A 22,767-nucleotide genomic window follows, 5' to 3' on the forward strand; every position below is an offset into this window, starting at 1 on the left:
AACGAGGGAAGGCGACGTATAAATTCCTTTAATTAACGTATTTGTCTCACTGGAAGTGCCGGGCTTGTACCTACCTTGGAACATAAAAACAAGGGCAATTTATGCCTAAACAGCCCCCCCCCCCCCCCCCCCCATCGAAAACAAAAGGTCAGACAAGAGGGCAACAAATTTTATCTGCCAGAAACACTTATACACACGAGTTGTCTAGAAAAAACACTTCAGCATCGGTTGATGCTATTGAAGGATGGTTCACACCAGTGTCCTTGCTTTTTTATGATTGCACACACTTCGGCGATTTCACGAGTGCACAAGAAGGCCACAAAACCTATCTAACAAAAACACTTAAACTCACGAGTTGTCCATGCAAAACACTTCAGCCCTTGTTCGTGCAACTTAAGGGTGACTCACGAAAGTGTCTTGGCTTTTTTTGCAATTCTACACCCTTCAGAGATTCCCAGAGAGCTTTGACATCTGTGCCTCATCACAACGACTGACCGATTGAGCTGCGCAGCCCTAGTGTGCGCGCATCCGATACAGATAATTCGAGCATTCAAAAGCTATTGTGCAGTTGTGCCTCAAACAGAACTGCGTAAGTGCAAAGTGCGGTGTATGTTCCGCAGCTGTGCACTTGTAGAAAATGAGATTTCTTATCCCCTCAGGTTATTATAGGGGAGCAGGACTTAACACTGATGACATTCATAAAGAGGTGGCTGGAGATCAAACGACAATTCCGTTTCTCAGGCTACGGGGATTGGGAATTCGAGGGCAATTGTTTCACGTCATCCCTATAGTCACTAAGTCATTCACTCCCGTGTACGTGTTATTCATGTTAGCGAGGGACGGCTGAAGCTCCATCGTTCGTAGCGAGCTGGTATGGGGGATGCCACCGGTTCCCGCACCAAAAGGCCGTCAACCCTCCCTTACCACAGCGCCCATGCAATGCTCCCGGCATAGTGCAGTCACATTGCTCAGAGAGAAGCAAATGCGTGTCGATTTTCCTCTTCTTCCCAGATGCTGCCTAGCTCAGCACAACAGAACGAGCCCAGCAAACACTGCCGAGGACGTGCTCTTATAGCGCTGCTCCTTTTACTGCCGCTCACAGTTCAGTGCCGTTCTGCTGGCTTTGTCTTCGGCGCTTGCGGGCCCTCTATCAAGTATACGCGAACGGGCGTGTTTACGCGCCCTGGTCTCCCTCTCCACGTCGCTTCGCTAAAAAAACGCCCGAAAGCAATCTACGGGGCAACAACGAGCGTTGGCATTAAGTTTTGGGCTGATGGTAGAAGGCGTGGCGGCGGTCGAAATCGTGGCGGCTGTGGTTGCACGTGGCTGTTGCTTACCTTTTGTTGCTTGTAAAGTTGGAAAAGAAATGTGCGCATTGACAGGACAAAATCAAGCCATCTTTGTCGCTTATTGCTGGTATTATAGTGTTAGTGTGATATTATGTCCTAACAGTGCTATTGTTATGTTATAAACGGTGTTATATTGTTGTAGTATAATTATAATTTCTCCGTGCATAGTTTGAAATCGCTTTGTTTGATGGTGTCTAAAAGGTGCACCAATAAACGCTCTGATGTGTGTATATATATATATATATATATATATATATATATATATATATATATATATATATATATATATATATATATAGTGTGTGTGTGTGTGGGTGTCACATTACATAGCAATGCCTACGCACGCAAAACTTTCTCAACTCTGTGGTGTACGGCTAGCTAACTTGCAATTCATTCCGAGAAATTCCTGACAACAGGTGCCCAGGCTAACGATGTTGTACAATCGGTAATTACGGCAGTCATTAAATCAGCTTTATAGAAATCTCGACGAGTTCAAAAACCCTGTCAACAATGACAAGGCGATGAAACTTGACAGGCAATAACACCGAATACAAGTTCTCGAACCGAACACGAATGAAGAGACCAATAATGTCGCATTATAAATCTCCAATACACGCACACTTCGGTTCTGTAGTGCGTCAGTTCTCCAGCAAACTCGTTTTGGTCTACTGTCTAGGCATTAGTGCTACCGTATTTTTCAGTATATCTTCCTTCTTCGATGTCAATGTGGGTTCGTAATAGCTTTGATTACGGGCGCTATGGCGGAACCGACTTGTTGAAAACAATTAGAACTTCATTTAGGCTAGAAATTGGGAAAACTGCAATGAGAAACAATAAAATAATTGTCCGGAGAAAAATGAGTTGCCCTTAGAAATGGCTCTACGAACAAGAATTTCCATATGCTCGCTACTTTTTCTGACTCTCGATGTCCCCCTTCGTCGTGCAAGAAAGAACGTGTTTCGGTGATAAAGTTTCCGCGCGTTCTTTTCCGCGAGTAATTTGGTTATCACGTCCGTCGCGCCTCCAGCTTTTCGCGCGGCCTTGCTTGCCCGGCGACCTTCGAGCTTCCTCCTCGCCGGCCGCGAAGGGACCGAAGGGACGCTTCCCCAAAGGACTCGGCGCCGTTGGCGGCGGCTACGGCAGCAGCGCCCTCAGCGGTGCGTTCCGGAGCCGGACGACCCAGGGCGCACGCCGGCAGCGCGAGTTTTTCAGTTCGCGTTTTGATTGGGCGCCGCGTCGGCCGCACGAGCGAAGGTCCCGAGCTGCTGCGCTCCCGCCGGCTCCGACAGTCCGCTTGGAAAGAGTTCGCCCAAACTTTGTTTCCACTTGTTTGACACCACTCTTCTGAGAAACAATTCGCTGAGAACGTGGTGCACGGACACACGGACACTTACGTCGTTCGCAACTAAGCTGACGTTGTGGAAGCGAATTTTGTCGCTGGCACGAACCGCCCCGCGTAGGTGATCTTCGCTTTCGGAGGTGTTAAAAGTTTGCGCGCCAACAAGTTTGGCGGGAGTGCGTCTGGATTTCGTGAAGCGCTACCGAGGACAGAAAATGCACCCATCGGCGACGGACGCTAACGGCTCGACGATGCCTTCTGCCGTGGACGAGCATGAAAAGTGCAGGGAGATGTACAAGGACGTAGCGCAGGTCGTCGGCGGTGCGGGTACGTACGAGCCTCCGCACTTTCTTATCTCGAGCTGACGCTTTTTTCCACACTGGAATTTTGATCGCGGTTAGATTGAGAGCAACGTACGTTACAGTTTATCTCCCCAAACGTATTTCGCAGGTTATTTTCATTGCTGGCCAGAAAGAACGGCGAGGATTGTTTCGACGATAGCAGTGAAACATTGCGATTTCTAGACTAACTCTATCCCGGCTCTTGAGAAAAGAAATCAAAAGGGACAGTTGGTTTTATCTTACCATGTCAAGCATGGATCAGGAGAAAAAACTTTTTTTTTCCCTTAGTGTCTCTTGAAAGCGGATTCCCTCACCGATCTCGCGGCACGTGCCGTAACATTTCTTAAAACAACTTGCTCGTTTTTTGTATTGGAGCTCACGCTAAAAGGTGAGACGTTGTCCCATGCATTGCGTATTTGTTAAACCTGGAAGTAGTGAAAAAAAAAAAAAAAAAAAAAAAAAACGAGCGTAGCGTGATCGGGGTTTTCTCGGTTTTGTTTGCGGCTTAGGGAGGCAAAATGTTATAAACTTTTGTTTTTCGGTGTGATCTTCTTTTTCTCTCATAAATAGCATAGATCTTAGCAAATACTAACAGCTTCAATTTACTTGTCGACAAGGCCCGAAAGATTACACTGGATTTTGACGGCTTCGTGGATTCCTGTCGTTTTGAAGCCACGAACATTTTTTCGATCTGTTTCTGGTTTGAAAGTTTTTGCCTCACACAAACATCCCCCTTGTTTTGTATTTTGCAGCACAAATTGCCGGCCAGAATAATTACTATAATACGTTTTCTGTGTGAGCTATCAGAAGAGCATATCTAAAAAATAAAAGACACGGTAAAATAGTTTTTGACAAGGTTTTTTCTCATTGTACCGCCACCCGCAACGACAAAAGCCGTTGACGCGGAAAGGAAAAGCGCGCAAGCTTTACCGCAAAATATCGCGAGCCCCCAACCGACACTGAGGCTGGAAAAATGAATGTAATCCCAGAAGCAAAGATTGCAGTACGGCTGAATTTTTTAAAAAAGCTGTTCCAGGGTAAATATCGTCTCTCGCAATAATCGACCCGGTAGCCTTTCAGAAAATTTGCGAGAGAAAGAAGGAAGGAAGGGAGGGAAGGGATATCGGAGAGTAAAAATGGTTAGATAGCGAGCGTTTTTTCGGAGCCAGAAAGGCAAGCGTGCTTAATGGGCAATACGAAAGAGGCTGATGTGTGCTTGCATAAGAGTGCGAAGTGAGCTAACGCAAGAGCAGCTTTGTGGTCAGTGGGAGTGAAATGGCGTCAGGTTTGGCCCATGAAGTTACGCGGATGGTGTAATAATAGTTCCGAGAGGATAATATGAACTCTGTTTCTGATATTGGGGCCGGAAGAAAAAGCTTTCGTGTCAAGGTCTTCCTTTTTTCTCATTATTACAGCGTGCTGGGTTAAGGGGGAGAGCCATATTCGGTGCGCGTATAAAGTTAAGCGTTCCGTTCTTTCAACACAGAAATGATTGTTACTGAGCAACAGGAAGCGAAAGGCGTTGGTTTCGCACAAATCATTTGCATGTACTACGCCACTTCTCGCATCGTTAACGATGATGAGCAGCCTGTTTTCCCTTTATAGGCTCTCTTCGCATCGCGCCAAATTACGATATTCTTTTGCCGTAGTTATTTTATAATGTACAGTACATCGTCGCTATAACGAAGTCCTTAACATAGCAAACTGGCTTTGATATAAGCAGTACTTCGTTAGGAATTAAGAGGACTTGCTTTCCCTTCGCCGTTGTTGGGAGCACAAAAAACGTTGAATAAAGTTATTTAGTTGTAACGAGAGTTATTTATATATCACTTGGTTTGCGAGTTTCACGGTGTAAGAAGTAGACCGGCTTTGAAGTCCGCACATTTCACCGAGGCGATTTCCTTTGGAGATGTTGCTTATGCGTACACCTGCACGCACATTTATGTCTAACGTTTGTCTTGTTACTGAGTTACAAGTTTAAATTTTCGCGCACTTATAATTCGCACTGTGTGAAACCTTTCCAGTAGAGAGAAACTCCTTTTTTTGTTTTCGTTAAAGTTTCTATTATCGCACGTTCAATATCGCATACTCATTTTTAAAATTTCGTTCGTCATGTACATGTACAATCGTGTAAACGTGCTTACTTCGTAACAAAAGTTGAAATAAACTGTCGAATTGTTTTTCATTCTGAAAATAATACATTAGGGTATTGTTTTGTCGAGAATGAATCGAACGAAAGCATTTTTAAAACTATGTGGTCAAGCTATGCTCCTTTCGTCATTTCTGCTGTGTCTGTAAGTTTGATTTTTGAGTAATTGGCATATGTAACATTGTTTTTCCCAAAAAAACAATAATTATGATTTACTATATTCACCACACTGTTTGAATAATCGCGTGGATTTTGTCAGTAATTTTTCTGTTTTCTGTTACTGCCCTGCTTCATTTATGTGTGATTTGTGTGCAGTAGAGCGACTCCTTTTTTTTTTTCCGCGTCGATATTTCTATAACCGCAGTTAGTGCGCTGCGCGATGGGCTGTCAGCGTGGCTGAAAAGGGTGGCTGGGCTGTCAGGCGTAAATTCAGCATTTAGACGGGCCACCCGACACAAAACTTGTAGCGTGGAGTTTGTTCAATAAAACGGAACTGCAATAAAAAGCTGTATTTTTTAGGAGTTGCAATATTCGGTGCTTTATTACGAATGACACGCCTCGGTAAAATTTTGCACGAGAACCTAAAAGCCATACACACATGCCGTTCGTGGTGTTACAGTAGGAGGGACAGGATCGTGGCATTGTAAAACGGCAGAACGACAGGAGACGGCGGAGAAACAAAGAAGAGTGAAGGTTTTTCAAAAGCGAAAAACGCAGCAAATGCATCTACTCGTGCTTCTCCTTCGCCGTAAAGTTTCCGCGCTAGCAAGGCATTGTTACGCAACGTTGTCGAGAGCGAAGGTTCTGATGACGCCAGTGCTGCGAGTTATTTACACGCTTCAGTAAAACGGCGACGAACGTATACGAGCGGGTACTTGCTTTGGAACGATAAGCACGCTGCTCGCTAAGCTCGCAATGGACCCCTACAAAGCCAACGGGCACTTGGGATCACCGTGTACTTGAATTGCCGTAACGTATTGGGCAGTAATCCTCGGAGCTTACCGGTGTCGGAACGTACGAGGCTGTTCGCTGAAGGCTCTTCCCTTGGGGGAAACTCCGCGGGCTGCTACTAGGGGGCGCTACATGTCCACATGTCCCACGGCAGCGGTTCCAAGGAACGGAGCATGCAGGCGGATCGTTCTCAAATCTTGAACCACTTTTCTCGGTGGTTGTGCGTGTTGTTTGGTTGTACAAACAGAGCGGTTTTCATCTCACGGTCGAGTCAGTGATTCCCTTTTCATTAAAGAGGTATTATAGAAACGAGGGTGGATAATCCAGCTCGTTGGTACACGTTCCCTATTGAAGGAAACATGTGAACGGAGAACGCAAGCTCTACATGCTTCGGTTGCAGTTTTCAGCGTGATTACAGCTTTTTCGTGCCGATTTTTAAACGAAGTTTTCTTAGCTTCACTGATGGCGTTTGATGTCGCGCCAAAATGCATTGCAGGAAAGACAACTTTACACAATGGGTTTCAGAAAACGATGATGATGATGAGCGAAGGCACTTCAAGCCCCCCAAGAAAAAAAAGTCTGCAGAAATTCAGAGAATTATCTACTAACGCGCAGCATTCTTATGCCGCTTGTCTTAAGTTTGAGTTTTTACAGTCAAAGTTTTTGGTTTTTCTAAATCCTGTTGAGCAATTATCTCCATTTACGCTATTATAACGATTCGAAGTGAAACATTCGAGAGATCTGCATTATTGCGGAAATGCAGGAAGTTATACGGATTGCCATTTTCCGTAATTACTTAATATTTTTCTTCTTTTTTCAGTTTTTCAAAATGAAGTTCCACCAATTATCTCGATCTACGCTGTTATAATGACTACATTTGGAACTTTCGGGAAATCTGCCTTATTCTGTAAACGCATCGCTATGCACGTTTAGCAATTTTCTGTAATTTTTTATATTTTTTATTTTTAGCGTTTCAAAATTTCTTCTTACCAATTATCTAAATTACGCTAATATAACGATTATAGGTGGAACTTCCGCAAAATCTGCATTGTTATTGAAATGCACGTCGTTATGCGGTTTGCCATTTTCCGCATTTTTTCATATTTTTGTTATTTGTTATTTTTTCAAAATTTCGTTCGACAGATTATCCCCATTTACGCTATTATAACGACTACAGGTGGAACTTCCTCGAATCTGCATTATTGCGAAAATGCAGGGCGTTACACGGTTCGCCATTTGCCGGAATTATTTTCTATTTTTCTTAGAATGTAGTTTTTCAAAATTTCTTTCGACCAATTATCTTCATTTACGCTATTATAATGATTACAGGGGAAACTTTTGCGAAATCTTAATTATTGTGGAAATGCCATTCGTTGTACATTTTGCTATTTACCGTAATTTTTCAATATCTTTCTTAATTTTTTTGGTTTTTCGAATTTTTGTTCCACCAATTACACCCATTTACGCTATTATAACGATTACAGGTGGAACTTTCGCGATATCTGGATTACTGTGGAAATGCAGGGCGTTACACGGTCCTGGCTGTGGGGGTACTCGGCAAAGAATGCTACGCATTAAAAGGCTTCCCGTGTCCAGAATCGAATCTGTGTCCCTCGAGTTATTCCGACACGATCCGACACATTCCGACACGATCGGAGCAGTTCGGATTTTCGAGCTTGACTTTGACTCAGGTTGCAAAGGAGAAAGCTTCACGTTTTAAACAACAGTTCTCTTAAGAAAGGGGCTTTGATTTTTTTCGTCTCTACGTGTCCGACGCTTTTTTTTGTTTAATACAAGGCAGCTTATATTGCCCTACACAAATGTCTTTCGAGAAATGCATTCGTGTTCAGACCCGAAGCCCGCTTTCAAGTCTTAAGTTCATTCGTTTCTTTCCGATCCGTGGAAAATAAAGCAAGAGCTAAAAGGCTGCGGACTGACAAACGCTCTTGGTCCACGGGGAAACCCAGCAGTACAGTGCAATTACCAAATAAACACAGCAACATTCAATCACATGTACACAATGCGCAATTCATTCACACATGATACACTCCCAGCGTGAATGTAGGGAGAGGTGGGCAGGAATGAATACATGGACCCGCCGCGTTGGCTCAGTGGCTAAGGCGTTGCGCTGCTGAGCACGAGGTCGCGGGTTCGATTCCAGGCCGCGGCGGCCGCTTTTCTGATGGAGGCGAAAAGCAAAAACGCCCGTGTGTACGAGATTTCGGCGCACGATAAAGATCCCCAGGTGGTCAAAATTAATCCGGAGCCCTCCACTACGGCGCGCCTCATCGCCTGCGTTGCGTCGGCGCGTTAAACCCTACAATCAATCAATCAGGAATGAATACATGTATTCGCAGGCTCTCCCATACGGCTGTAGAGTGCTTGAATTCAACTGAACAATATTTTGCAGTTTATAAACAAACAACTTTATTGTTTGAAGTTACACCTTGTAAACATATAATACACAGCAGATACATAATGGAACATTTACAGAGAAAACAGCGATAACAGGCACACTATGAGTATTCCACACGGAGGCGCCGACTACGGGGGCGGGGGGTGGGTGGCTCGGAAGCCCAAGCCCCCTCCGCAGTTTTGTGGGGGCAAGCAGAGCCCCCCCTCCCCCCAAAGTGTCATTGCCATACTTCTGTTACATACATAATACATAATTTAAGGTTTATTTGGAGTTGCCTCTACCTATTCACTCAAAACTCGATTGTGGCTAAAAGGTTACTGCATCATTATTGGCGCGGATGTGCACCTCTCTCTCTTTTCTCCATACTTTTCATTTATTTCTGACCGTAGCAAGACAAACGCGCTGTGAAATCAGGAGCGGCGGTTGCGGCATCCATGTTTTTTATTTCATTTTTTAACTTTGACTGTGGACGCCATGTGCACACAGAATACACTTAATTGTACACACAGGAATAACTCTAACGTATTTTTCAAAGAGAAGGACGTAGCCTACTGATGATCATTTGCTGTTACGGATAGCCTATGTTCAGGGAATGAATATGTTGCTGTATGTTCACCTGGATTTAGGTTGCTTCGCGGTTTTTGTATGTGAGCCTGAAAAAAAGGCTACAGTTTTCAGTGACCCCTTCGGCAGAGTCTGTTATCAGCGGCTTGTCAAATGCCCGTGAGTGTTCTGCGTCTCAGTATTACTACTCTATCCAGTAGGCAATACTAGCGACTCATGGAAAAATAAGGTCTTCTAATAATTTTAGGGGCGAAGCTCCTCTTGCTCGGGCCCTGTCCCGTCCCTCGTTGCTGCTGTATCCGGCACATTAATGATGATTGTGGCAGGACCCCCCTAGGGATTGGCCAACCAAAGATTGGCAGAAAAGGTCAAAATGTTCAACGCGTTCGTTGCTACCCAACAAGGAGGAGAGGAAGAAGAAGAGGTTGTCGTTCGTCGCCTGCGAGCTCAAGACACGTACCGGGGGTACGCGACACAAGACGCTCTGCAGAAGGCGACGGCCAAGGTGGCTAAAAAGTCACACACCGAATTCGCCAACTTACCCATGGAGATCCTCATCGTCCCAAAAAAGCCCTACATAATCACCACAAACATCGACGTCGTCGACGGGCTTGTCAACGGAGCGGTGGTAAGCTTGACGTGTCGAGTCTTTATATGATGTGCGGGCGAATGTTTCACGGTTTTACCGATAAGCATTTTAGCTTCGCCCCTCTCATCATCATTCACTTCGTGGAGATGCCGGGATTTGTTTTCTTTCTTAGATATGAAAACATCCTCACTTGCATGCAGAGGTTATACATATATATACCTCATTCAGTATTCAAAATGAGGCCAAGCCGCATACCTGAGGATCGTTAACGGGCAGAGAAATCTCGACGTATCATATATACATATAGGTCGGTGGGGAGGGCAGCCTTTTTCGCCTATGGTTCCGCACAAAGTTCTCCCAGCATTTTCTTAATGAAATAAGAAGATCTGTGTAAGTTTTATTTTTGGAAGCCGGTATTTCCACATTGCCTGTTGCGCTTCGTATTGCGTGCTGGCGCATTGCCTGTTGGCGCACCATCTGCGGAGGGAGTAGGATTACCTAAAACGGCTTTAACTTTTGTGTTAAGAAAAGTATGCGAAAACAAATTATATCACATTTATCCGCTGAAATGGCTCTACCATTATGCCGAGTTTCATTAACTTGTAGTAATTAGTTTATTATCAGTTAAGTTATAACCGTCACGTAATTACTCTTTGCTGTAAGCACATCGCTGTCTTAGGAGGGAGCATGATAACAAAAAGCGGCTGTAACTTTCGTTTTACCCGAACTATCAGGAAAGAATTTATATAAAAATTAGCCGCTAAGACGACTCTAAGAATACGCTCAAGAAAAAAGCCGCAGCTAAGCGGAATCTTAGATAAGACAACCCATAGCTCCACCATTTCAACAGATTTTGCCCTGGGTGGAACTGGGGTTTTTTTTTTTTTCGTGTTAAAAATTTTCCCACTTCAGGCGTAATCGCTGATTTACAAATCATACGACTTCAATAATGCGGTCCTATATTAGCCTTCACAACGTTACTTGATAAACGCGGTATGCATATACTGCTTCTAATTGCCGCACTAGCATGACGGCGAAAAAGGCGAAGCAGGGACCGTGATAAACGAAAACTGATGTTAAAACAATCAATGAAGAGAATGAGGAAAAATGAAGTGGCACACTGCCATAGAGCATTAAATTGATGGAGGGATGATATCTCTGTATTGACTAGGATATCGCAATACAGCAACGACTGGTTGAACATGGTAGAGGCGTTTTTTTTGCAGCAATAAACACAAACTGGCGTATACCATAGGCTCACAAATCGTTACGAAAATGTGTGAAGAAACAAGCTGCGTATGTACATTCGAAATGCACTTGTTCGCGGCTGGAGTAAAATAGGCAAGCATTAAAAATTAAGAACAGAAAACAGACAGGAGACGTATACTGACATGCATGTAAGAAAGGATTGTAGAAAATGACTCACGCTGGGGCTATTCGTCTTACGTATCAAAGCTTGCAGCAACAGCTCATTATTGAAGCTGAGATTGGTGAGGATTTATTCGGTGTGAGGTGCTTGTAATATTCATTCCTACGCACGCATATAATTTCTTAAGTGAATCGGTCTCCCAGCGATAAGCGAATTAATTACTGACGCGATCATTCTTTATTTTCAGCACTTTTTCCCTTCATTGCTCTCGCAGTTACGTGGAGGTACCGTTTTAATATGCCACTGTAATGAACTGTTTCTGAGAACCAAATCTCTTAGACTCAATTAAAGGTCTTCATCTTTAGGTCTAGACTCAGTAAGCTGAATTTTTACGAGCGTTTAATAAATGTGATGAATGAGTTCCTCTAAATTTCAGGTTCATGTAGAGGACGTGGTGAAAACAACAAATTGCCTAAATATCTCTTTCTCTCTATTTCTCTCTTTTTCTCTCTTTCTGTTTGTCTCGTTCTGTTTTTTTACGTGATGACGACATCGGCAAGTCGTAGAAATAACAGTACTTAACTCCCGTCCTTTCCCGTAGTTTCATGGAGCACAAACGCCCGCAGTACTCCCCGCCCTCTCGTTTGTTTGCGGGCATATACGAATAAATTTGGCGGTGCGTAGAAACAAGATTGAACGAAACAAAATTCGTTAGTCTGTAACCCCTAAAAAAACTTCTTGATCGATTTTTGTTGTTTGACGTGCCTCTTGGCTACTACACCTGGGCTAAGAGGCACGCTGCGACTAGTGGAGGGCTCCGCGTTAATTTTAACACCCGTGGGTCATTAACGGTGTCGAAATCTCGACACATAGGCGTTCTCGAAGTTTCGTCTCCAACTATAAATCAACCGCGGCCGGTTTAGAACACGCGTCCTTGGGTCACTCAGCATCCCACGCCTTAGCCACTGCGCCACTGCGGCAGTTGACCAAAACAACTCTTTTGCGCTTCTTTTTTATTAAAGCGGTATAGCTTTCCTGGTGGGACCGATGGCATCCCGTCGAAAAACTAATGCATTTACCTATAGACAGGTTGGTCGACCGGAAAGCTTTGACAAGATCTCTGGAGACACAGCGCGTGCGTGAAACCGGGTTTCCGTTGTGTCAAAACGGCCGCTTAAAAATCGCGAGAAAGGAACGCTTCTAGATAGTGCAACACACGCATCGATCACGAAGAAGGAGTGCAATAGTATACCTTCATTTCACGGACCACGTATCGGTATAAGATACTCCGTAGATGCGTTTGCTTAGTGCGCGAAAAACCGCCGCGTGGGTTCGTTCTTCGTTTGCCATTTGGGTCTTCGAAGGTTTCACGATCGATTGGACGCATGTTCAGCGAAGGTTGGATGCACTTATAGCGCAAGTTGTGACGGAATTTTGACGCAGTTTTGATGTTGAAAGAAAGCTGTCGCGCTTCTCTGAACTTTATTTGGGAAGGGATGGGAAATTTTAAGCGCGAATGCACTTTATAAGCGACCCCAAACCATCCACCGCCGGCGGCGGCGGCGGCGGCGTCCGCAGTGCTCCTCTCTATTTAAAAACGAAACAGCATCCGGCGCCAGGTTTCGATCCGAGGACTTTGCGGCCGCAGCGCGACGCTCTACCGACCAAGCCACGGACGCGACGGTGATATCAGTGTTAGTGACGCGCCTTATATCTTTAACGCATTCAAACTACGTCGTCAGCGGCGTGCGTTGGCGACTCAGCGGCGTTATAGCGGCTTGATAACTGCGTGGTGTACACGTGATACTACAAACCCGATGGAAGAGATGGAAGAGAAGGCGGCGAGGCGGTGGGCTGCGGGGGCCGAGCGCAAGCGCCGCAAGCGGGCCGACAACCGTGCATTCGCACTTTCACATTCTCCCCCTCGGGGAAATGCGGGGGAATTTTTTGCTTTCTTTCACTCTCGAACACTCACGCTGATTTGTTACGTTATCGCTACGTTGCTATCCATTGCCGAAGAATTCCGGAAGTGCGGGCGCACCATTGGCTTGCCATATTGAAATGCACGCGGAAATTCGCGGCTCTCGCCTTGCGCATGATTTGTTTTTCGTCATAATTTGAGGAGACTTCGGAATCAATAATAAACGTCGGGGTAGAAAGCAGTTAGGCTCCTGCCATCGGAATGAAACCCCGACAGAAGGATTCAACGTGATCAGGGAAGTCGTGTGCGATTAGTGCGGTAGGCGCATAATTCGTTTCCACCGGTTGCGGAGAGGAAGATTGATCGCATTGCCTCTCGAGTTCTAGATCAGTCGAAAGGGCTTATCGGTGCACCTGCAGTTTCCCCCCTACTTGATGCACGAGAATTCTGGCCGCTTCCCGAAATTACGTTCAGCGCGCCATGTTCCATAGTGCACTAAGAAAAGGACTGGAAACTATTCGCTGTTCCTTGTGGCCATTAGTGGACACGTGCGTATTAATAAGAAAAAAAAAATTCACTACGATATTTTGCATCATGACATCAAGCTTGTGTGTGTGTTAAAATAATTTCTTTCTGCCATTCAATGCTTTTATCGTTTTGTTGCGATATTCTTGGGTATTTCGAGTGAAATATGACTATATTTTCAAACAGGCCTTTCCCTTTACAAGTCAGTTCGAGACAGTGGTGTACGTAGGATTTCATTTCGGCGGGAAGGACCAGCTAGCCGAACTTCAGAAAATAAATATGGGTATTAGCATTGCGCAAGGTAGACTTCGGTACTGCTAAAAGCGTGGCTTGTTTATCAGTATAAATCTCAACAACAAATGACATCTACGGACGGAGCTGCCGGAAGCCAATTATAGATGGCGCCACGTGTACCGGTAAAGGGATTCGTATCTGCTTAGCGCTCCGGGTTTGCAATGAGAAAGTTCAAACACGATCGTATAGATGGCGGCCCTCCTTTCGTTACGTCAAAGTGAAAACGTAGGTCTGTCTGTATGTCTGTCTGTTACCCTAAGTAGCCACTAATATTACTCATTGGTCAGCAGTGGGTCACCTTGTTTAAGCTTGGTATTGGGCTAGTTGGTTTGACATCTCAGGGGGAAAAACAGCGCAGAGACGGGGACTAACGGACGAAAAGACAGTACAGTACTGTCTTTTCGTCCGTTAGTCCCCGTCTCTGCGCTGTTTTTCCCTCTGAGATGTCACCTTGTTGTTCAGCAGGGAAGAGGGAAGGGGTTTGAGAAAGGGAGACTGGGTAGGGAGAAAGGACGAAGGAAGAGTTGGTGAGGGGCTTAGTAGAGAAAAAGAGGGAGAAGACAGAGAAGGAGGAGGCTAGGAAGGGAGAGAGAGGCCGAACGGGGCTAAAAGGAGGAGGGTGATATTAGGAAGAGCGAGCAGAACAATGTGAGGAAGTCATTACTAGGTGGGGAAGGGGCAAATGGGAAATTTGGAAAGAGGTAAAGGGTATTAGAGGACGGATGGGGGAGGGAAAGAAGGTTGGAACAGGACGGGAGTATGGGGGAGGGGAGGGGCGTTGCCTGGCACGGGAGGAGTAAATTCTATCGTCTTTCGAAGTCATTTGGAGTAAAACAAGCGTGAAAGCAACCAATTTTTTATGTGACTGTTAGACGTGGGCGTAAGCGGGATAGCGCAGATCAGTGGCGCCAGAACGGAGGGGAGCAAAGGAAGGGCGTGGGAGAGGCGAGTTGCACGCGACGAAGGAATATGAACCGAAAAGTGTGCTCATGCCCCAGTCAGACGCACGCAAGGATAGGGCGCAGGAGACGAGGAGGTCGATCGGAGGCGCTGAAGTACTGGGGCGCAGCCGGCTGAGGAGACGTCATCCTAACGCAAGTAGTGGCTTTCAGCCGAAACGGAACGGCCTTTCGAGTAGCGTGCTTCTGCAGTTTCCCAAATATATTCGGAAACTGTAGCCAACTTGATGCATGCAAGGCATAATATCTGGAACTACTTCACATATCCCACACTCATCGCACTTTCTAACGGCTATTTGTGAACTTCATGATTTTGCGCTCTAAAATACAAGTAATAATTGCAGCGGTGACAACTACAGGAATTGCGACGATAAAAACAAAAACTTTCTCCCCAGTTCACTTTTCATTGAAAATGTTTTGTTTTGTCATAAATGCCCGTTTTTGTATAAGGCGAATTTTTCTCTCGTTTCCGGGATAAGTTTGTGCTGCCGTTTCTCTAAATCGCGAAAACAAGCATTGGCCGCTTATGTGCTTCGCTGCCAATGACGCTGCCATTTCCGGGCACCGCCCCTTCCTCTTCTCCCCCGCAATTCTCCTCCGCCCTCCCATTCCCACCCCGCTCTTCTCCTTTTCCTCTTTCCTCTCACCTTCAACCTCCTCAACTTTCCTTCACCCTTTCTCAGACTTTTTTCCCTCTTCCATTACAACCTCGCACTTTTCCCTGCCCGTCTTCATTTCCACTATTACTCCTTCCCTCAACCTCTCTCTCCCCCTCCCCGTTTCCTCTCCCCACTTTCCCAACCCGCCCGTCCATTCTCCTTCTATTTCCTTCATCTCCTCTCCTCCTTGTCAGCTCCTTCCTCACATCACGTGGTAACTACAGATCACAACAACCAGCGGTGCCCGTGGAGACCAAGGGGCAGGTCCCTATCGTTAATTTCACAAGCTGCGTCCAGCCACTTCGGTGCTACACGGCTTTCTACCAATCTGCCCAATGAGCGCGTCGGATAACATCCTACGGTGACGCCTGGGAAGGGCATTTTCATCCCCCTGGTGTGCAGTTGGAACCTTCTCGGTACACGCCTAGTAGCTTTAGCGCTGTTGCACACAGCTTGTAAAATGGACTGTAGCTGGTCACTAGGAATTCATGGGTCAAGGGGTACTGGTGTGTGGGCCAACCGTTGGTCACGTGACCACCGGTCACCCACAGATGACCCAAGGGTTACCTGTGGGTCACTTGTAATTGCCTAACATACTAAAAAAATTCCTCCATTCATCCGGAAATTCCTTCAGTCAAATAGAGGCGGGAATAAACAAGCAAGCAAACAAATCAACCAACAACCAACCCCCGCTTCTCCCTTTCCAGAAAATAAAGTGCGTGTTCCTTCATTTCCAGAAACTTTGTTATTTTTTTCTTTCTCAAAAACATGTTTTCTGACGAAATATTTTGGTTACGCCAACCACGTTTCACTGTTGCACCATAGCAACAGCACTGCTTGGCGTTGGCGTGCGATGCAGCAAAAGTTCAGATAAAATCTGCGCTACCTATCTTATACGTTACACCACAGAACGACTATGTTACGTGTCGTAGGTTTTGTTGCCGAAATACCCTTGTAAAAGGAAATTTTTCATTCTTCATCAGTCACGGTAAGTACCGGTGGCTGAGATGTGGCGCCGGCCCTTTGAAGCAGCTAGGCTTGTAAAAGCCTCCATTCGTAATATCAAATACGGAGTGCGTGCCTGCCATGGAAATCGTAGATAACCCACGCTGCGCTAGCCTGTTACAGATAACCGCATTTTCTACGAGCAGCGACGCCACTAGCCTTATTTTGAGGAAATTGAGTTTTCTTCCAGCCCGGTTTGCGCAATTGACACCAGACCGTGTAGCTTCTTTCCTGGATAAAGTCAATCTTACCTCGGAGAAGAAAAAAAAATGTGACAGTTGGCATTTCATGTTCCTTGTTGAGAGCGACGTAGAAGCGGAAAAATAAAAGAATGACTTGCGTGGGAAGACATTACGCCCGCGGAAAATCGGTGTTGCGAAAAAAAGAACAGCGCATGTAGCGTTCATTGTCAGAATGCGGCATTATTGGTTTCGAAAGAAGCAGAAACGACTTTAGAGAGACCATTCCGTGTTTATTTATAGCGATAAGGTTTAGTTGCAAGCGGTCAGACTCCAAGGGCAGTAACGCACAGCTCTAGGGCATGATTTGGCTGGTCAAGACTTTCGCTTCAGTTTTGCTCCGTATAAGACCCCATTTTGCTGGGTGTTGCTGGCCGCCTGTGTCGACTATAAGGTCTGAGTAGAGGTAGTCTGCACGACCAGATGCCGCGGCTGAGCCGCTGTAAAAACGACAAGCTTTCCTAGTGTTTTGTCTAAGAAGGATGCCATTTTTCGGCTCTGGGTTTGTTGGGATATTTTAGGGGATGACACTTTTGCCCTGATAAACGCATCCGAGTCGGTCTATCATAATTAAAAAAAATTCAGGTCAATTGGTGGCTTTCTTTACCGAAGGAGTGCCAGTTGGGCTGTGAGGCGCACGGTTGTGGAAGGCTACGGATTAATTGAGACCCCGTATGGATCTTTACCAGGCGCCAGAATTTCAACCCGCTTTCAACCGAAAAGATGTTTGCTTTCGTCAAAAAAGAGAGAAAGAAATCGGTCGCGAAGTCTGGAAATCCCACCCACAACCCTGTGCTCAGCAACACGGGGCCCGAGAAACTGACTCTACGCTGCGGTAATTCTACCTTAAAGAAACAAGCCCGCAATGTTAAAGTTTTTTCTTTTGAATGCTTGTAGAGATAAAGAAGCGAGATTAAGCATTGTTTTGTCAGAGCGTTCACAAATTAGCTTTATAGAGTCCTCTGGATACGAAACCACAGTGTATATATATAAATATCTTTCATCGGTGCAACTTTAACTCACTTCACTTTTTTTTCCGTTTGTTACTGTCTGCTGTATACTTGGGATAGAAAATGTCCCACTTTTTCTTGCTGCTTTCTCCTCACATAAATTCCCAGTCACTTTGAGGTCGGATCCTCGTACTTTCGTGTGGTTATAACGTCAAAATCAAGGCCAGCGCCAGCCAAATATTATAAAAAAAAAAATTTCCTACCCCGGTGGCCTTGTTTCGATTGGCGGCAAACAAAACTTCACCCCAAGTACGCAAGCCAGTAAGCACGCAGTACAGTTTGCGGCTGGTTGAGGTCCTGTTTACGCCGACGGAACACAAGAAAACAACCCCTCCCCCCCTTCCCCCAAATTACAAACACCGGCAGCTTTCATTCGAAAACGCTTCTTCAAGACACCAAATCAATGTAAAAGTTGACATTGACATGAAAGTAGCCAATATCCAACCGCCCGTGACAACGCCGAGAAACGTCCGCTGTTGAGTAACGTTGACAATACGGCTGTGGGGATGTTTCCCCAAACTCCGACACGCATCTCATACAAAAATCAAACGCAAAGGAAACACGTCAGTAGGCAGCGCTCAGGGACTTTCCGGGTGTACGTAGGGCGTCAAGCGGTTTTATTTTGTCGTGATGCGTGCGTATCACTTTCGTATTCGCACTTCAGACATTATGCCTGTATTGTCGCTTGCTAATACTACCGCCTTGCACTGTAAGGGCCGGGGACCTGTCAAACTGCGAGCGCACCTTTTTCCCTCCTTTATACCCGATCAAACGGGGCAAAATAAAATTATGAAATCTTGAAATCTTGATATCGATGGATGGCGATGGCGTGCATTTTTTGGCTTGCTTCCTTTCAGAACCGGCCAAATCTGCTAACTAAGCAAAATTAATATTCAACTTTTTGAGCTTTTTGTTACCCTTTAAGAACTGTACTCGAAACCTGCATTTGTACAGATCCGATTAAGCGAAAGAATTGTAGGTTATTGATTTTAGCTCCTGCTCCCGAAACTGTGCGGCGGGGGTGCTATCCCTCGTGCTCACGGCTTTATATTTATTATAAAGACTCATGCACATGTACAGGAGCACACACGCACTCACTACGCATGCACATTCACTCGTGCGCGAGATCGCATGTGTCGAAGAAATCTTAAAAAATGATATTTATTTCGCTCAAGGTATTTTACATCTAAATGAGCAAGAAAGAAGGGGAAAATAGCAAGGTGCGCGGTTTTTGTGGCCGCTGCATGAAGGAGTATACAAGGAGGAGGAGGAGGAGGAGGAGGAGGAGGAGGAGGGTAAAGAAGAAGAAGAAGAAGAAGAAGAAGAAGAAGAAGAAGAAGAAGAAGAAGAAGAAGAAGAAGAAGAAGAAGAAGAAGAAGCTGTTAATTTGCGTATAGTATTTTTAGTCGCAAAATGTTGCGTGCTTCCGAACTCCACTGTTCGACGTTGCAATGCGTGATGGTGTTTCTCCCATGTGCACTTCAGCTCGGTTCCGATAGATGACACCACAAATACTATGCTCCCACTCTTGCCATTGAAACGCCACTACAGGTGTCCTTTCATGCGTTTCTGCACGAGCAGACACGCATAATTAACCGCTGACAATGATTACCTTGTTATGTTTTGCCAAACTAAAATGCGTCACAGTTTTTCTCGTATGTTAATTTTGCGTCCGTGTTTCCTTTCCGCTCTTTTCAGTGCCTATACGTTCCTACAAAAAAGAAAACTATAGGAACAAGCAGTATATTTGCGCTTCAGAGAATAAACACACATTTTTAAAGAATAAACTATCGAACTACTCTGATCTAGCTATTACGGAGTTGATAAGCTAGGGCCACAAGAAAGAAAGGACTGACGATTACTATACACTTAATGCGAAATTTGTGTGCAGCGCGAGCTGCAGCCCTCTCGGTCACGGTGCATTTCTGCTGCGTCTCAGGAAGTGATCGCGTGGTCAGCGAATGCACGTCGGCGCGCGCTACTGTGCTGTTGTCTCGCAGCGCATCGCAGGCGCCAGCAAGCATGTTGTTGCAAATGGTGTTCGAACTTCCCGCGCAAATGTCACTTGGTTCCGATGAGTGGCGTAGGGAGCAGCGTCTGGGGAAAGTGCTGGGGGAGGGCGCTCCTTGTAGGTGGAGTTGCTCCTTGGCTGCGACGCATGGTGAGAGTGTGAGGGGGAGGCAGTGAGAGAGATGACGCCATCGCTGCGATGGTCGCCCTACCCCTTCAAACTTTCGACAGACGCTCCTCTCCGTTTTATTTCTGCATTCGCTGCTTGGTTCGCTCAATCGGTTACGCGGACGCCGAAGGACGCCTACGCCGCCGCGAAACCCAGGTACCGAGCGCCAAAGGGCTGCGACCAAAAAATTGGCTTAGCTCGGCTAACCTTGAATAAGCAAAGCAAAAGCTTGGTTTAGACTGGTTCAGTCTTGGTTTCACTTAGTTAACCTTTGATGTAGCTGTATTGCCGACCACGGCTCAAAGCCGTTCGGTCCCGTGCAACGCTTACAGAAGGAAGCCCGGCGAACACGGCGTTCCTCTTCGCCGGGCGCGAGACGAGTCACATAGCCCGAGACGACCCAGCGACGCATGCATGGGATGCTGCTAGGCGGCAGCCATTTACGAGGCGGAAGCGGTGATAGAAAATCGTTTTTGGGAAAAGGGCAACACAAGGTTTGCCTGCAAAGGGTGCTTCACGGCGTGCTTAGTCGTACAGAGGTGAAAGCTGGTGGTTGCAAAGCTGAGTCACAAGCAGGACGTTGCGATGCAGCTGCCGGGCAAATTTCATTACCACCAGCGCCAAACACGTCCGAAGAAAAATGAACATGTTGCATTTACACAAATTTTTCTTTAAAATTTTTCTCTCTGTTTTCTTACATATAGTATTACCTGCTGCCGGTAGAGTTGCCAAAAGGCCGCATGTTTGACGCGTGTTTCTATTACTGTTCTTCACTAATTTCGCCGAATTTTTTTGTGCAGGTTCGGAGAAAAGTCGTAGTCTTTTTCTTGCAAGGAAGATAGCAGAAGCAACGTGAAGTGATGATTTGCTAAAGCGGGAATACTTTGCGCTGCTTGAGCTGTACAAAAGAGCCTTTGTTTTGTACCAACTGCACGTGTACCAACATGTACCAACATGTACAGAAACAAGTTAGACATGTTCCAACTGGGCCCAAAGAAGTGCTGGAGCACCTGGATGAAAAAATTATAAAATAAATCTCTTGTATATCCCGAGTGGCAGACATTCACGAAGGGGAAACAGTAGCTTGACAATTTATTTCGGTAGGAAGGAAACCCAAGTATTTGCTGGTACATTGTAATTCAAATCATATATAACTGTTTAACTTTCATGTGACGCAAAGGGTGCCTTAACGCTTTGAGTATATACGCCCGCAAACTCTTGCGTGGGGCGTAAGCGTAAGGCTACTTGTTCCTTGAGTGTGGAATGAGGGTATAGTAGTTGAATAAAAAAAGTAGATGTAGGCGTAGCGTAGTACGTCACTGGCCTGAAGCCGATAATCTCAGTGTTTCATTAGCGATCCTGTCATAGCTTCTTTTAAATGCAGAGCATTTCTTTAACTCACGATGTCACCCGTTCTAGGCGTCCGTTGTAGTCCGCATCACTCGCCTCGACATGCCCGGCTCAGACGTTTCGCTATCGGCGCGAGCAACATTCGATAGTGCGCCCAGGCACGTTTCAAGGACACTCTCTCCCCTCTCTCGGACTCAACGTGCGCCGAGGCTGCCAATTTTACTGCTGACGAGCGCTCTCTCGTCAGCAGTTGCCACAAGTGCAACAACATTAACATAACGCAAACTACTTAACGTCGTGCGCCCCCGGAAATGCTCTGCATTTGATCGTGCCCCTCGCGAGGGGGATGTTTCACTGCGTCGCCATGCGAACAGTTTGCCACGCTTTAGTTTCTTTCCTCAAGAATGCTTTCTTTGAGTGAAAGATCGTGGAATTTGGGAGTCATCCGCTGCTGACAGCGCCGAGTTTCAGTGCGCAAGCACTTTAACTGCCGCTACTGGGGTTTGGCGGCCGCGGTGGCTTCGGCAATTGCGACAGCGACGGTCACTCATAACCGAGTGAGCGAAGGCAGGAAGAAAACGGCGGAGGAAAATGTGGCGCAAGTTTGCGGGGGGGAAGGGGGGGATGGGGTCAGCATGCTGAGCCCGCACGAGACGCGAGTGTCTGGCGAAATTTTCAGGGGGAGGGCGGCCTGCTCTGCAATGGCGCCATCATTCTCACTGCCTCCCCTCACACTTTCGGCAGATGCTACTACTCAATGCCTGACACATTCTAACCACGTGACATTTGCACGGGAAGTTCAAACACGATTTGCAACAACATGGTCACCGGCGTCTGCGACGCGCTGCGAACAAACAGCACAGTAGCGCGTGCCGCCGTGCGTTCACTGATCACGCGATCACTCGTGAGACGAAGCAGATTTGCGCCGTGACCGAGAAGACTGCATTTTGCGCTGCGCACAAATGTCGCATTAGGGAGTATAGTAATCGTCAGTGCATTTTTTCGCCTGATGAACAACACGAGGCTTTCGCAATTATAATTGTGCCCCCCGGTCTTTTGCATCGCTGAAGGTGACCTGTGAATGCGCTAAAATATTTAAACCTTTTTTCTTGCAGGTAATTCTATTATAATGTAAAGACACCAGTTCGTGATTATGCAGGTACATTCTTGGCACTTCCGGGTTTGCAGCGTTCGAAATCAGCATCCCATCCCCCCAAGACACGTTGTCATAGGATATTAAAGCCCTCTGGGCATAGAAGTCGGATCCCGTGCTAATAAGTTTCACACATCAGTGTTTTTTTTTTTTTTTTTTTTTTTGGCGCATGCTTCTTAAGATCGCAAAAATCGCGTCGATCTTAATTGCACGTCGCTGGCCGTAACAACTCTCTCCAGCTGTGCTTTCAAGCTTCAAGACGTCAAACTCCATGAAGTCCTAATTTTCACTTCCAGTCCATGTGGCCTCATTTTCGATTTGCGCCCAACACTCGGACCATTCGCTTTCCCTGTTCGTTTGTGACTTCCTAGGCCCTCGTTCCAATTACTCGGCAGGAGCAGTCCGG

The 22,767-nt window shown here is 46.1% G+C and overlaps 1 protein-coding gene across 1 annotated transcript in view; it reads left to right on the plus strand.

The window, feature by feature from the left end:
- The first annotated feature begins 2,582 nt into the window (after positions 1 to 2,582).
- Positions 2,583 to 22,767, plus strand: part of LOC144169957 (corticotropin-releasing factor receptor 1-like) — a 172,844-nt gene continuing 152,659 nt past the window's right edge. The window contains exon 1 of the mRNA XM_077699420.1: positions 2,583 to 3,015. Within this exon, the coding sequence (XP_077555546.1) occupies positions 2,904 to 3,015 (112 nt within the window). The 5' untranslated portion in view covers positions 2,583 to 2,903. The remainder of the gene's footprint in view (positions 3,016 to 22,767) is intronic.

Source organism: Haemaphysalis longicornis, unplaced genomic scaffold (assembly GCF_048455015.1).
Source record: "Haemaphysalis longicornis isolate Haplotype H1 unplaced genomic scaffold, Haemaphysalis longicornis Haplotype H1 scaffold_2, whole genome shotgun sequence".
In the NCBI taxonomy this organism is placed as follows: Eukaryota; Metazoa; Arthropoda; class Arachnida; order Ixodida; family Ixodidae; genus Haemaphysalis; species Haemaphysalis longicornis.